We start from the raw sequence: 15,854 nt of genomic DNA, 5'->3' as shown, positions 1-15,854 counted from the left end.
AATAATAATAATAATAATAATAATAACACTGGTTTAAAGCTTATTGAAAACATGGATTTAATCTCAAAGACTGCCACATTTGATCATGTAATGCTGCAACACTTATATAGTAGACCTTCATCTTGGCGTTGACTGTTCAAGAGTCACCAAATGTACTTAAAAACATGACAAATCTAAGTTATATTTTGTTGCTTCACTGTTAACGTAAAATTTTTAATAAATTTTCCCAAAAGTGAATCTAAACACACTACTACAAATATGACATTCTAAGTCGGTTAAATTTGACATTCTACAACGGTTTTGAACCGTCATAGAATGCAGTGTTGTAAAATAGGATCATACTTATAACAACGGTTTTTCAACCGTCTTAAAAAATATAGGTTTTTAAGACGATTAATAAACAACCGTCTTAGAATGATCCATTTTCAAAGGCGGTTTGGAGTTATAGTCCGTCTTGGTATGTCATCGGATCTAAGACGGTTACTGAATAACCGTCTTAGAAAGTAAGACATACTACAACGGTTACATTAGGAATCGGCGTAAAATGTCTTACTTTTTAAGACGGTTATTCAATAACCGTCCTAGTATGATTTGATCAACAAACAACATTTAAGATGGTTCTGTAATAACCGTCTTAGAAAGTAAGACATTCTAAAACGGTTATTTAAGAACCGTCGTAGTATTTCTTTCTTTTTTTTTTGCTGCTTATTTTTATTTATTTATTTCGGTTATGTTATTTTTTTTTATCTCTGGTAGCCTTAAGCCAAAACATTGTAGATTGATGGAAATAAAGCAAAAGTAACTAGTGTCTACTCCCTAGCTTAAGTAATTAAAGTAGATCTATATGTTATCAACTCCCTAGTTTAAGTAATCAAAGTAAATTTATATACAAACAACTTGCAAGAGTAACTTATTAATTCATGGGAGGGTCAAAATTCAAAAATGAAACAACAATCTTATTAGAATCAATAACTGCAAACATAAAAGAATAAATAAAAGAGTACTATTAAAATCACTTGTAATATATCTCAGGATGAATATAAAAAAATACAAATTTTCTCTCCAATATTATTTCTCTCCTCTCTACCAAACACACCATAAAAGAAACAACAATCTTTCCAATTTATTACACAAAGGACACAGCCTGAAAAAAGAAGAGCATGCATCAAGTAAACCAATTAGGCATGATGCCAAAGTAGCAGCAACGACATAATTAGCTTAATCCATCAAATTCCATTCAGGTAATGTGATATGATCACATTCACATTGATTCAAATGCTATATACAAGTATCTTAGCATCATCTGAAAGCTAAGAAGCCAACTACATAATGAAAGCTTCAAATAAATTAATAATAACATGGCGCAAGCTTTGATTTAAATCCTTTCAATTGAGTAGCATTGGAAATTGGACCTGTCCAGAGATGCTACAGCATGTCCCTCGCTTGCAATCTTCCAAACTCAAGCAAGCAAAACAAATAATAGTCTCCCTAAAACACAAATCAATACCTGCATGTCTGTAACTCCATACAAGTGAAGCTTCCCTTTTTTCAAAATATGATCGGGCACCTACATGTCTCTAATAAAATAAAAATTATTAGTGATATCCTCATAGAGCAAAAACAGAGAAAAAATTATTAAGGAATAACCACAAAATTTAGATTTCATCAGTTATCACAAACATATTTTAGTCAAATTTTAATTTTAATTGAAATCCAACATCATAATTACTCAAGGATCTGCATAAATATTATAAGAGTGACAAATATGATATCTAAGGTGATAGAAAAAAGTTTAACTATACAATTGATTTTTTAATTATAATTAAAAATTCAATTAAAAAGTTTGTTTAAAAACATTTAATTGAATCCTCAATTATTTAAAACTATTATGATGGTATCATTTTCCATTATTTCCGTTAGTTTAATTGTAATGTTTTTAAATAATTGGAGAACTTGATTAAATTAACAAATTTGACAGAAAAAATGAAAAAGAAAATTTAAGGAAAAAAATGATAAGCTTATATCATATAAATCTTGATTGAGATAATAGTTAGTAATAAACCAATAATTTTAAGCAAGAGGGCAAAACAAAATCGTTGGTATCATTGATATATAGAAACAGGAGTATTGATAATTACCAAGAAAGAAACACAATAAGAAACCAAGGCAACAAGGAAGGAGCCAAAGAAAGAGTCAGCAATTATTGCTGCAACAATGGGAAATAGAGAGAAGCTTCCATTAGCCACGTTATCAGATATACAATCAAGTTCCCAATTATTCCTGCAAAGCAAGTGACGTCCCCGCCATTGAACCTGCACGCATGTACGTTTAACAATTAATCAATACACAAATAATAATTAACATCATGCTTTGAGTAGTGAATAATATATATTAGGATCTGCAAAATTACTCAAGTATCCATGGGTATCCATAAATATTTGTTAAAAATAAATTTTTAAAAAATGTAAAATAAAAAGATTTTGAAACAAATAATTATACTAAAAATAAAAACAATTTTAAAACATATTTTTATGCTACAAATAAATTAGAGAAAATTACTTTTGTATATAATAAGAACATTTAAGTAATTTCAGATGTACCTGGTTAAACAAAGATCCCTTAACAAATTAACACCCCTTAAAAAACAACGTCGTTTTGGATCCACTGTAGCATCTCTAAGGTGTAACTTAGCACTACGTGAACAAGCTGACAACATTTTGTGATTGAATTTTAACATTCATTAATTAACGTCATGGATAAAATTAAAGATCGTAGTTCTATAGATAAATAATAAAAAAAAAGAGTAAATGCTTACTTTTGTTTATGAAAATCAAATTACAGGAATTGTTCACTTTAGTTCTTGAGATTTGTAAAATATGAAATAAAAATGAATTTATTTTTTATGAATTGTGAATACAGTTAGTAATTATAATATGTATATAATTTTAAATTAGTTATTATAAAAGTTAATAAATTTATTTTATATAATAATTTATTGTCAAATAACACGGTCAGATTATACCGTACAAAGAATTTACTCATAAAAAAATAATAAATTACATTAGATAAAATTTTCCTTTTTTTTATAAAAACATCAAAAATTTAGTCTAGAGTCCGGAAAAAATCAAAACCTGAAAATAGCATATGACTTTATAAAAAATAAAAAAAAAGAAATTAGTATAGGAAGTTTGACCAGACAAAATTACTATAACGTTTTTATATGTTAGTGGTTTCGACCAAGAGTCTGACGCAGTGTCACCAGTTTGAATCGCTACACCTAATACCAAAATTATTTTCTAGTAGCAAATGATTAAGAAATTAAATAAATAAATTGAAAAAAAATAGAGATGAAGTGTTGAGTACCTTCTTCTCGCCGAGGAAATTTCTGATCTTGATGGACTTGTTGTTGTTGCCAATGCTAGCTTTGATCGGAAAATGAGCGTACACGAATCTTAAGCTTCCTTTTACTGCCATCGTCAGAGCTTCATTTTGCGTCTCTGTTTTACACTCCTATGACTTCTGCGTGCCTCCTCCCAAGTGTTGCAGAGACACAAAACCCTAATTCGCTTGGAGCTTATATTGAACTTCATACGTCACAAAAACATGGATTGGGCTAGGCCCATAACTTACTCACTCGCACAACATTAAGTTCAAGAATTTGAATTTGTTTTTGTTTTTTTTAATTAGGTCCGCAATGCATACACCTAATTAAAAAATATATACAACTTTATAGATTTAAATAAAAAAATATACAAGAAATTCAATTAAAAAAATTGAAAGACGTACGTAACTAAAAATTTGATAAATTTTTAAGAACCTGCATGATAGTTAAACATTTTAAAAATCACTCTAGAGCTTCAAACAAACTCTATTTGCCTTTAAAAATCCCCCCTACCACTCCAAAATATAAAAATTCATTGGCAAGCCTTTTCTCCTTAACTAATTAATTTCTAGAGCTTCAAACAAACTCTATTTGCCTTTTCTTTTTTTACCATTTTTACCAAACCTTTTACCCTTTGTTGACTTGCTCTTTATATAAGAAACCCTGTTGGCCTTGTCTGCCTCTCCTTTCGAATTTGATCCATATCTGAGTTCTGAACGCACATGAGCATTGGGCATTGAATGCTGCTTCTTGCTGCCTTTAAAATTCCTACGACCTCTTTGCAGTCTAGAGATCATGCAGCATTACACCAATAAGGTGTCCAAATAAATGCTATATAGGAATAGTTGTCTAGTGCAGCTTTAACTGAAATATAATACAACCAATAAGGTAAATCAATTTCTTGGTTGTAAAAATGATTTTCAATCTAAATCTCGTCACTGCTCTTGACTTTTAATTATTATAAATTTATAATGAAACCAATTTAGATGCTTACTAAGCATGGCCCTTGTGATTGAAAAGCATAACCAACTATACAATGTAAATGTTGTTTTGATTATTGTGCAAATTTATTCTATCCAGGGAACTGGAACTCCCCCCCCCCTCCCCCCCCCCAATTCATACATTGAAAAACCAATTTACAAGGGCAGAACAGTTATATTCTCTTCAGTGATAAAAAAGAGAGAGAGAAAGATTTTAGAATTCAATTATCCATTTCCATATCTATACTAGGGGTAAGAATAAGAGAGTCCTGCAACAAATACCATCGATTTGAAGAAATGATTCAATTTTCAATTGCAATTGTTACATGGTAAGGAATTTGAAACACAGTAATCTTCCCTATTGTTTGGGGGTAAAAAGTAACATACAGAAGGTTAATATGAAAACAATAATGTTACAGAAGAAGTGTAGGATTTCACCTATCATGCTGGGCACAATTAGAACCACTGATGAACAAGAACTCCACTTTGTCTAAGGGATTTGAAGAGCTGCAAGCATGGATCATATGTTTTCTCATACTTTGCACTCCTCTGCCCAGGGCAACATCTCTGCCACCTATTGTAATGGCATTCAAGGAAAATATCATCTATCAAACATATGGCCCCAGTTTTAATCAACCTCGGAATCAGATCGAACTCAGTACCCTCCACATCCATCTTCATCACAACAAAATCGTTCTTTGAAACTGTCTTCTTCAACCAATTGGCAAAATCAAATCCCTGTATCTTCTCCACTTCGCCATCAAACTCCCTCATCCCCGACGATTGCAAAGGCTGAATCCTACCCATCCCCCGGCCTTTAACCTCAACATGCTCCCCGGGATCGCGATGAACCTCAACATTGCTGAGTTTAGTAAATTTATTCTATTTACATTTTTAGCAAGATCTTTCAAAGCAAGTATTATCAAATTCACTGAAACTCTTTCATGATATTAATTAGTAAATCCTACACTAATTCTGCAAACTTCTTGCTAAAAATAAGCAAAACATTATCAAATTCTCTATGTCTGTAATTCAGACAAAGAGACAAAGAGATTAGATTGTTCATACTTAAATATTCTGCATAATATAAGATGTTTAGAAGAGTGAAGAAAATGACTTACAGAGAACATGAAAAGCATTCCGTGGAGGTCGCCGAACTCTTGCTCTTCGACGACGGAATCAAATCCCGACGGCGTGAATCGCGGGACAGCGAGTGGAAGAGAACTGAAGGAACAAAATCCCCACGATCGGAGAAGATAGCTGGAGAGGATAATTGGAGTAACACGCACGCAAAATCTTTCAATGAGATGACCCCGTGCGACACAGCACATTATAAATTAGGGTTTCTTAAACAAAGACGGTCCTTCAGCAAAAACGTCTTTGTTTAAGTTTCCGATAATTGCAAAAATGCCATTATTAAGCATTCTAAGATGGTTATGTACGACCGTCTTAGAAATCGCGATGTAAAAACTAAAAACTTTGCTCCTAATTATAGAAATGCCATCGCGCCACCTTCTAAATCGGGTCTTCATGAACCGTCGTAGATCCTGCGTCGTAAAATGAAGCTTTTGTAGTAGTGACATATGCTATTGAATTATGTAAAAAAAAATGTTATTGAATTAAGGCCTACACTATTAACTACTTACACCATTAGATATTTACTATCTATTAGTAAAATTTTACTAGAATTTCCTGCTATTTTTTTCATAATTAAGAAAAAGAGATTTGAAAGACTACTCAACCCTTTTACAAAGATAAAGTATCGTCACTTAGAGGATTAAACAATAACGAAAAACAGTCAACACACCAATCTGAAAATAAAAGCACATCCCACCCATCTAATATAATATCTAATTCTAATCATCAATATCAATATTCAATTCAATCTTCATTATCAATATTAATATGAATCAATATATTATATGTAAGTTAAATATTGAAAAATTGTCTTTTTCATTTTTTACATGTGACTTTCTCTGATGTAATTTCTTTCTTTATACTCTTTTCAAAATACACAAACAATTCAAATTTCAAATGTCTCAACTTAAAAATATTTTTTTCAGTTTTTTTTTAAATAAATTAAATTGATATATAATAAATCTGATCCGTACCTGATAACTGATAAATTATTTCAAATTTTATTTTATACAAATATTGTTATGGGTGAGCTTTGTTTATCTCACCTATTTTTTATTGGTTATGTTTTTCTTATTGAATCTTTTTAAAATTTGTAAGCTCTTCAACCTATAAATGTGTTTGAACTAATACCATGATTTTGTTCTTATGATATTATGTATTATATATTTCAGTTGATGTTCAACAACTGAATTAACGTACATTTCGATACAGATTGAGGGAGCTTTGTTTAAACAAAAAGTACCTGTGAGTTCGGTTTGAATTTTACTTTGATTATTGATTTTACCATTACATTACTTAATGGCTATAATGATGTATAGGAAAGAAACCAATTTTGGCATAATCGATCAATTATAGAACTATGATACTATTCAGATGGGACACCTCTTGTTTGGACTGAAATCAGTGTTAGATTTTGTAATTCATTAGTGTTAAATATAAAATGCAAAGTAATGAGCAAAGGATTCATGCTGATATTTTTTTTAAAAAAATTATATATATCATGGGTTCTTCAGGTTCCAAGATCGGTTTCATGAATCTGCTTGGTTTCTTTAAAATATCAAGTTTGGATATATGTTTTCTATTTCTTTTTCTTTGTTTGATAAGTATTATCCATTTAAAGAATCTTTGCAGTACCTGTGATTATCTTCTTTTTTTTTAATTTTTTTCTTCTTCCTCACTCTTTGTTATTGGAACTTGAAGATAAACACTGCTAGTTCCTCGTTATTTTTTACTATGTGCAGATTAATTTTGATTAACGAGTAAGAGAAAAGTGAGACAACATTTTCAGGTTAAACTTTTTAATTTAAGTTTATTTTTGTATAATATATTTCTCTCTCCTTTTATAATTTTACTATATAAATTTAAAAAATCAATTAGTTGATGAAACATTTTCGAAGATATCAAATTGACACTGGTACAAAAAGAACAATTTACTACGCACTTTCAACGTCGATAGTCAGAAACCGTTGTAGTATTATAAGTGCTGACATTTTTGTAATTAGGAAGTTTGTTGATGGGGACATAACTAAGGGCAAGGACCATGAAGCACTTGAAGGGCTCATGACCAAAGGCATACTTAAAAAGGCCCAACATAGTGATGAGGACACAACTAAGGACAAGGCTGGTCATTTGTATAGCTGCTATTGATGATGATTGAAGACTCATGTTTCCATAATTTTTATTTTTATTTTATTATTTAATTATTGCAATTAAATAAATAAATTGGTGGTTGTGGCTGAAACTTATGCCTTTTCAGCTACACCAATTTATTTCATTTTAGGGTTTGGTGAACTATATATATTTTCGTCAAAATGAATGAAGGAACTTTTGGGCATTATTTTCAAATACATGAGAAAGCTTCTCTTAGGGTTCCTGTTGAACCAAATTCTGACTTATCAAGGTTGATTCCTTGTAGCATCACCGCGACTTATCTTCCATCTCTGGAAGTGACGTCCCTCTCCGTCAACAATCCTGTATCAAATGTTCCGTCCCGTAAGATTCATGTCATTTGTCAACAAAGACAGTGCTACAAAAGACCATCTTCGAACACTACGTACCCCTTTTTCAACAACATTTTTGGAAAACACCGTCTTAGACTTGCCCATCATTTAGTCACGTGAAACTAGGCTCGTGCCCTCAGTCACTATTGGACTACGCGCGTTCATTGTGCCCTCCCAGAGCTCATCGTCTTCGTGTAGGTATCTTCCACGCCGCCTCGCCCCGTCATCGAACATCTTCGATTGCCGTTCAGTTACCGTCGTCATTGTCGTAGCTAGGTTAGTCTCTCATTTACCGTCGTTCCTCATTTTTATTCTCTTTTATCTCTTGGAGAAGAAATATATATGGCACCCTCGTTAGATCAAAGTGCAAACATAGTTTGTGTGATTACTTCTATACGGGTCAGTTAGGTGCCAGTCTGGTCCAACGATTACTTCTACGGGGAAACAACGTCCATGCCTCTGCTCAATCACATGGTTGCTGTTTTTTTGACTCTTTTGCTACCTTTATGTTGCAAGATTTTGACCAATATAGGTTTTTTTTTAAAAAAACTAAATACTATTTTGGAGTAATCTTTAAATAATTTATTAGATTCAGTAATTTTTGTTAGGCATGTAATTGGTAGCATGAATTAGCACACTTGATAAATTGTTTAAATATCACCCAAAGTAATATTTGGTTTAAAAGAAAACCATTTAGTCAAATTCCCTATATGTTGAGTTGCACAGTTCATTGAAATTGATTTTGCTTTTGTTTCTCAGGGAACGAGCAACTCAATGGGATTTTTGCTGACCCCAATAGGCTTAAGATTTTTCATTCAGACCCTTTTGATTACCATAGCATAACCGATGCTCTAAGAGGCTGCTCTGGATTGTTTTATGTATTTGAACTGCCTCAGGACCAACCCTACTATGATGTAAGTAACCCCCTTTGTAATTCATAGATTTTCTTTTTTTATTTTTTATTTTGTATCTAATGAGAGTTCGTGATTAATTTTGTATCTTGCATGATGGTGATTTCATTTTGCATAATCTTTTAATCTTCTCTCCATGATTTTAAACTGCAATCAGCACCATGATTATAGTTTTGTTGCGATTATTATTAATATTGTGAAAAATGGTGAGCCAATGCAATGATGCAGTCACAATTAGGATTGTGCACTACTAAAAAAATGATTCTTTACAACACACCTTCTAAGAAGGTTCCAAAAAACCATCTTAGAAGGTTAGGTAATGACATTTTTGTAAATAATAGGAGATGTACTAAGACGGTTTTTGAAAAATCGTCTTAATAGACTGTCATTTTAAGACGGTTTTAATAGATTTTCACTATTTTTAATATTTGAATGTGTCCCTTTAACTATTGTCTCGCGCTCTCCAACACTCTCCAAGACCAAACCCTAGAGCCCTTTTTCTCCCTTCCTCTGTCTTCATCGTTCCCACCCTTCCTTCTCTTTCTCGTCTCTCAACACAATCAACGTGGACCTCTAACTATCATTTAATTTCATAAATTTTTTATTTTTTTCAGATTAGGATGGAGCCAATTGCAGTGGATTCCAGTGAGATTCCAGAAGTGTGTAGGAAAAAGGATGGAGTGGGATAAGGAGGTGGTTCATGTGGCACGTGTGTTGTATGGTTTACTCAATGAGGGGCTGGGATTGGTTGCGGAGAGGCTCACGAAGATGGGTCTGGTGGAAGGAAGAGTTATGGTGGGGCACTATTATTTTGACAGCTGGGATAACCCTTGCATTATTTGGTGGTGTACGAAAGCATCCTATGGATCAGAATAATGTTCCTGTCAGGGGAGATATTCATGTCATAATTGTTGGTATGTTTCATGTTTTCTCCAATTTAAAGTTGGCATAATGGGACAAGTTAAGAAGTTATGGAGATGAGACGACAAACTACTAGTATTGCAATTTCAATTTTCTAGGTAATCCTGGTCTAGGTAAGAGCCAGTTGCTACAAGCAGCAGCTGCTGTCTCTCCACGTGGTATCTTTGTCTTTGGTAATGCCACAACCAAAGATGGCCTCACAGTAGCTGTAGTGAAGGATTCCATGACAAGTGACTATGCTTTTGAGGCCGGTATATGTTCTTAAATTTCTTTTATGGTTGTACTCAATCATACTCTGATATTTTGGCTCAATGTGTACCATTATTTCCAGAATTAGGAGGTTAATTGTGATTGGCCATGATTGGTAGGATGCTTCTTGACTTCAAATTGTGTTCTTCTAAGATTATGTTTTAGAGTTTGATTCTTCAAAATGATTTTTTTTTCTATATTTTGAAATCTTCGTTTTGGTGCTTGTTTTGTTTCCTTAAGCTCTGTAGAATTAATTTACTTTATCTTAGTTTCAATGACTTATACAATAAGATGGAAAGAGGGGGGAAAAGTTTTTTCTCATGTTATCTAGATAAGGATATAATTGGGTCTAACTGAATTCACTATGATCCTTTTGCCAAAAATTGTATGCATTTCTGTGAATGATTGTTGGAATTTATGTTAGGTGCTATGGTGCTGGCTGACAGTGGATTGTGTTGTATTGATGAGTTAGATAAAATGTCAATAGAGCATCAGGTTTGTTCTCTGGTGCCTGGCGATCAATTTCTTGTTACTACTTTAATATATATTTTAAACTTTTACCTGAAACCTTATCGTGAAATTGTAATAATACAGGATTTGCTTAAGGCGATGGAGCAACAGCGTGTTTCTATTGCAAAGGCAGGATTAGTAGCAAGTTTATCATCCAGGACTTTTGTCTTAGCAGCTGCAAACCCCGCTTGTGGTCACTATAAGTAATTTTCTATTTTTTTATTGTTCCCACAATTTCCCTTTAATGGGTCATTCATATTTTGATATTTTGTCAGATTTATCATGATAAAATAATATATAAACACTAATAAATCATATAAAGTTCACTAATATCCAATACATTTCCATTCTCTCTTTAAACGATGTAGACGTTACTAAAAACAAATCAAGCCTAACTCAGTTGAAAAAGCTAGTTAAGGAAGAAAACATGGAACATTTTTATACATCTACCTTATGCTTAGGATTAGATATATAATTTTCATTTATATATCTTGCAGACAAATGATGTTCAAGCTCCACTTTTTCCATTAATTGCAAGGTGTAAGCGGAATGTAGAATATAGGTATAATAAAATAATGAGAATGCCAACTACTAGTAGTACGTAATTAGAACAAAAGTATCAAAATTAAAACGAAAATAACTTTGATGTTGTTAGTATATGAGTTTAATTTTGATACAGTGTAAAAATTTAAATTTTTAATTAATTAGAAACTAATGATTTGTGAAACAATTACTGCAAAAGGTATAGGAGAATATATATAATTAATTGCAAATGTTAGTGTATTTAAATTAGATTCTTAATTAACATATTCATATTGTTATTTTTTGTATCTTTTTTATTTATTGAGACAGTGGAATGATATGATACCGCACTATATTTATTGAGACAGTGAAATCACCTAAGTATTGAGATTCTTTAATTTGTATAAATTGTATTCTATTATTTGCTATCAAAATAAAGCCAGTCATGTAACATAGCAGTGTTTCTTTGACAAATTCTGCAAGTTATTTGTAAAAATCTCTAATTAATTAATATGGACAACATATTATATTATAACATTTATATTAGTTATTTACATTTAAATGGGTTTAATATAAAGTGATCTATTTAAGCGAGCTCATTAGACTGTCAGAAAATTAATATGGGCTTAATGAGCGAAAACCAATTTGACCCATTAGAGGATAATGAAAACCCTAATAGGTTTAAAACCTAAGGAATGGTTATGGTCCCCAATACACCAAAATCAATAAACAGTTTTTCCTCTCCCCATCTGAAGAGAAAACGAAGGTCCCATAAGGAAGAAGGTGATTTGGTTGAGGAAGGTCATTAAACCAATTGTTTGTGACCATTGTCAAATTCCGTTGCGTGTTGATCAAACTCTCTATGGATCCAGGTATTCCTTAAAACCTCTTGATAATCTGGCGTAATGTGTTTTGGTGCTCATTTGATATTTTATAAGGTTTGTTGGAAATTCCCAACAAGTGGTATTAGAACCACCATTACTGTTAGATTATTGGGATTTAAAGTTCTATTTGATATGTATTATATCTGGATCCTTTTAGTTATATGAACCCTAATTTTATTTTGGGGAGAAAAAATTTTGATCAATAAAATTGTAAAACCCCTAATTTTATGTGTTATGACCATAAAGTTTTTCTCCTCTTTAGAATTAATAAAAGGCCTTTGCATTTGATTTACGGGGTTGTATAATTTTTTTTTGTTTGTGTCGCATTTGCTGACATATTATTCTATTGGAGATAAAGGTTCTACGTATCTTGTGTTGGCATTTAGTACGTGACACAATTTCATAAATATATATTTTTTTATATGAATCAGTGATAAGACAATAGTCTTTTGTCTTATATGAATAATTTATTATTTTTTGGCCAACTATTTATTTTATGAAATGATGATAAACTGATAATTTATGATATTCATGTGATTAGTATAAATTTGTGATAGTACTGTGATATGTTTGTTTCGGGTGCGTAATTAGTTTACCACGATGTAGTTTTTTTCAAACATTTACTGCGATCACAATTGGGTGCAAATTTAACCATTACAGATCCTTTCCATTTATTTGCGTGTCCTGTAATTTTAATTAAATTGATTGAACCATTATGTTGCCAAAGTAACCTTTATTGCGTAAATTAATTTAATTAAATTGCATGGATGTTAGTATGAAATTATTTATGTGAATTGTGATCGGCCCAAAGGAAGACACAATTTGGTCAAATAATAACATACCTGCGATGATAAATATGTGACAATTATAAAGTTTTTTTTGTGAATAATAGTTGGTACCAAGAAAGGTTATTATTTGACAGAACTAATTGTCAATATTTGATCATTGCATTGAGAGTACCAATTACAAATTAGTTTCTCTGTCCAAAGACTAGAATTAATGTTGTGTTGGGTATCTTGTGATGGATCTATTATGGGAAATATTTGCATGTCTTGTTATATATATACTTTATATGACTTGCTTGATGATTTGTGAACATGTTATTATTTTTGTTCTCTGTGTAGTTAATATTACCAATGCTGCAAATGTTACTGCCAAAGTGAATTCTATCCCAATGCTGAATGGGACAAATTTTAAGGTCTGGAAGGAAGCCGTAGAAATTGTTCTTGGCTGTATGGATTTGGACTTGGCATTGAGGACAGAACGACCCATTTCCACTCCGGAAACCTCTAATGAGGTAAAAAATTGAGAAGTGGGATCGGTCCAACCGAATGTGCCTTATGATCATGAAGCGCTATATTCCAGAGGCGTTTTGGGGCTCTATTTCTGAGGGTCAAAGTGCAAAGAAATTCCTTGAGGAAATTGAGCAATACTTTGCCAGAAATTAAGAGGTGGAGACGAGTAACCTTTTGGCTAAACTCATCTCCATGAAGTATAAAGGTAAAGGAAACATAAGGGAGTACATTATAGAGATGTCCAATCTCGCATCAAAACTCAAGTCACTTAAGTTAGAGCTTGGTGAAGACCTGCTCATGTACTTGGTTTTGATATCACTTCCTGCACACTTTGGGCAATTCAAAGTGAGCTATAACACTTAGAAGGACAAATGGTCCCTCAATGAGCTTATATCTCATTGTGTGCAAGAGGAGGAGAGCCTGTAGAGAGATAGAACTGAAAGTGCTCACTTGATTTCGACCTCTCAGAATAAGAAATGGAAGAAGACTAAGGGTGCTGCGTAAGGGACTTCTTAGCAAAAGAAACAAAATAAGGATGAGGAATTTGCTTGTTACTTCTACAAGAAATCGGGACACATGAAGAAAGAGTGTCTCAAGTATGCCGCATGGCATGTGAAGAAAGGTAAATTTCTTACTCTAGTTTGTTCAGAAGTTAATTTGGCTTTTGTACGTAAAGATACTTGGTGGGTAGATTCTGGTGCTACTACTCACATAAGTATGACTATGCAGGGTTGCCTGTGGAGCCGACTACCAAGTGATGATGAAAGATTCATCTTTTTGGGTGATGGCAAGAAGGTTGCAGTGGAAGCTATTGGAACTTTTAGATTATAGTTAAAAACTGGATTTTATTTGGATTTATTTGAGACTTTTGTTGTACCATCTTTTAGACGGAATTTGATTTGTATTTCTAGTTTGGACAAATTTGGATTTTCTTGTTCATTTGAAAATAATAAAGTTAGTCTCTACCACAATTCAAATATGGCTAGTTCTAGTTCTTTAATTGATAATCTTTACATGCATGATGTTGTTAGTTCCTATAATGAAATACTGCAAATAAGTTCACATGGTACAAAATAAAAATTGAATGAGAATTCAGCCACCTTATGGCATAAGAGTTTGGGCCATATCTCTAAACAAAGAATTCAGAGACTTCTGTTGGATGAAATTCTTGACCCTTTGGATTTATCAGACTTTGAGGTCTGTATAGAATGCATAAAGGGAAAATGAACAAACATAAGGAAATTAGGTACCGAAAGAGCTAAAGACGTCTTAGAACTAGTGCATACAGACATTTGTGGTCCTTTTCCTACAACTTCTTAGAATGGACAACAATATTTCATTACATTCATAGATGATTACTCTAGATACGGTTACCTATATTTGATACATGAGAAATCCCAATCCCTAGACATTTTTTAAGACTTTCAAGGCTGAGGTTGAACTTCAACTTGGAAAGAAAATTAAGGCTATCAAATCTGACCGTGGTGGTGAGTACTATGGTAGATATGATGGATCAGGAGAACAACGTCCAGGACCTTTTGTGCTTTTCCTCAAAGAGTGTGGAATTGTTCCGCAATACACTATGCCGAGAAAACCCAGCATGAATGGTGTAGCAGAATGAAAAAACCGAACTCTTAAAGATATGGTGAGAAGTATGATTAGTCATTCTTCTTTGCCAGAGTCACTTTGGGGAGAAGCCTTAAAGACCGCACTTTACATCCTTAATAGGGTGCCAAGTAAAGCAGTTAACAAAACCCCTTATAAACTTTGGACTGGTAAAATGTCAAGCATTAAACATTTGCACATTTGGGATTGTCCAACTGAGGCATGGGCTTATACGCCACATGAAAGAAAGTTGGACTCAAGAACAATTAGCTGCTATTTTGTTGGCTATGTTGAATGCTCTCAGGGCTATAAATTTTACAATCCCACCTTAATATCATTTTTGAGACAGGAAATGCGAGATTTCTTGAGGAAGTTGAGTTTGGGAAGGAAGAGAACATAAGAAATGTTGTCTTTGAGGAAGAACCTGCTATTTACAGTGATCAAGTCCTCATACCTATTACTGTTCAAGACACAACTCCAGTAATAGAAGATAATGTTCAAACTATTGACATTGTTCCAGAACAAGACAACAATGAGGCTCTCCCTCAAATACCTTTAGAGCAACCTCGAGAAGTGTCATTAAGGAGATCCATTAGAGAGAGAAGAAGTGCAATCTCAAATGATTATATTATATTTCTCCAAGAACATAAGGATGGTGTTGGTTTAACAGAGGATGATCCAATCAACTTCTGTCAAGCTATATACAGTTCTAACTCTCAAAATTGGATTGACGCCATGAAGGATGAGATGAAGTCTATGAATGACAATGAATTTTGGAATCTAGTAGAATTGCCTGAAGGTGTGAAACCTATTGGTTGTAAATGGATATTTAAAACCAAGAAGGATTCAAAGGGTAATATCGAGAGATATAAGGCTTGTCTAGTTGTTAAAGGCTTTACTCAGAAGGAAGACATTGACTATAAGGAAACCTTTTCTCTAGTATCTTTAAAGGATTCT

General features: G+C 32.6%; 2 protein-coding genes across 4 annotated transcripts; one reads left to right on the top strand and one right to left on the bottom strand.

Annotated features, from left to right (window-relative positions):
* Positions 1-1,004: 1,004 nt before the first annotated feature.
* LOC114392018 lies at positions 1,005-3,574 on the bottom strand. 2 transcript variants are annotated; one of them, XM_028353060.1, is made up of 3 exons: positions 3,364-3,574; positions 2,139-2,312; positions 1,005-1,577 (listed from the first exon to the last, which is right to left on the bottom strand). In XM_028353060.1, the coding sequence occupies exons 1-3, from the start codon at positions 3,472-3,474 to the stop codon at positions 1,386-1,388; spliced, it is 477 nt and encodes a 158-aa protein (XP_028208861.1). In that variant the 5' UTR covers positions 3,475-3,574; the 3' UTR covers positions 1,005-1,385. The 2 variants fall into 2 exon arrangements, with proteins under 2 accessions (XP_028208861.1, XP_028208867.1); XM_028353066.1 differs by having other exon boundaries at positions 1,005-1,567.
* A 5,784-nt stretch (positions 3,575-9,358) lies between these two features.
* Positions 9,359-14,268, top strand: LOC114392005 (probable DNA helicase MCM8). 2 transcript variants are annotated; one of them, XM_028353050.1, is made up of 6 exons: positions 9,359-9,825; positions 9,931-10,083; positions 10,506-10,576; positions 10,676-11,985; positions 13,122-13,914; positions 14,022-14,268. In XM_028353050.1, exons 1-4 carry the CDS (start codon positions 9,612-9,614, stop codon positions 10,796-10,798), a joined length of 561 nt encoding a protein of 186 aa, XP_028208851.1. In that variant the 5' UTR covers positions 9,359-9,611; the 3' UTR covers positions 10,799-11,985; positions 13,122-13,914; positions 14,022-14,268. The 2 variants fall into 2 exon arrangements, with proteins under 2 accessions (XP_028208851.1, XP_028208845.1); XM_028353044.1 differs by having other exon boundaries at positions 10,676-13,914.
* Positions 14,269-15,854: the final 1,586 nt, after the last annotated feature.

Source organism: Glycine soja, chromosome 2 (genome assembly GCF_004193775.1).
Source record: "Glycine soja cultivar W05 chromosome 2, ASM419377v2, whole genome shotgun sequence".
Taxonomy (NCBI): domain Eukaryota; kingdom Viridiplantae; phylum Streptophyta; class Magnoliopsida; order Fabales; family Fabaceae; genus Glycine; species Glycine soja.
This window is presented reverse-complemented; position numbering and strand designations above follow the sequence as displayed.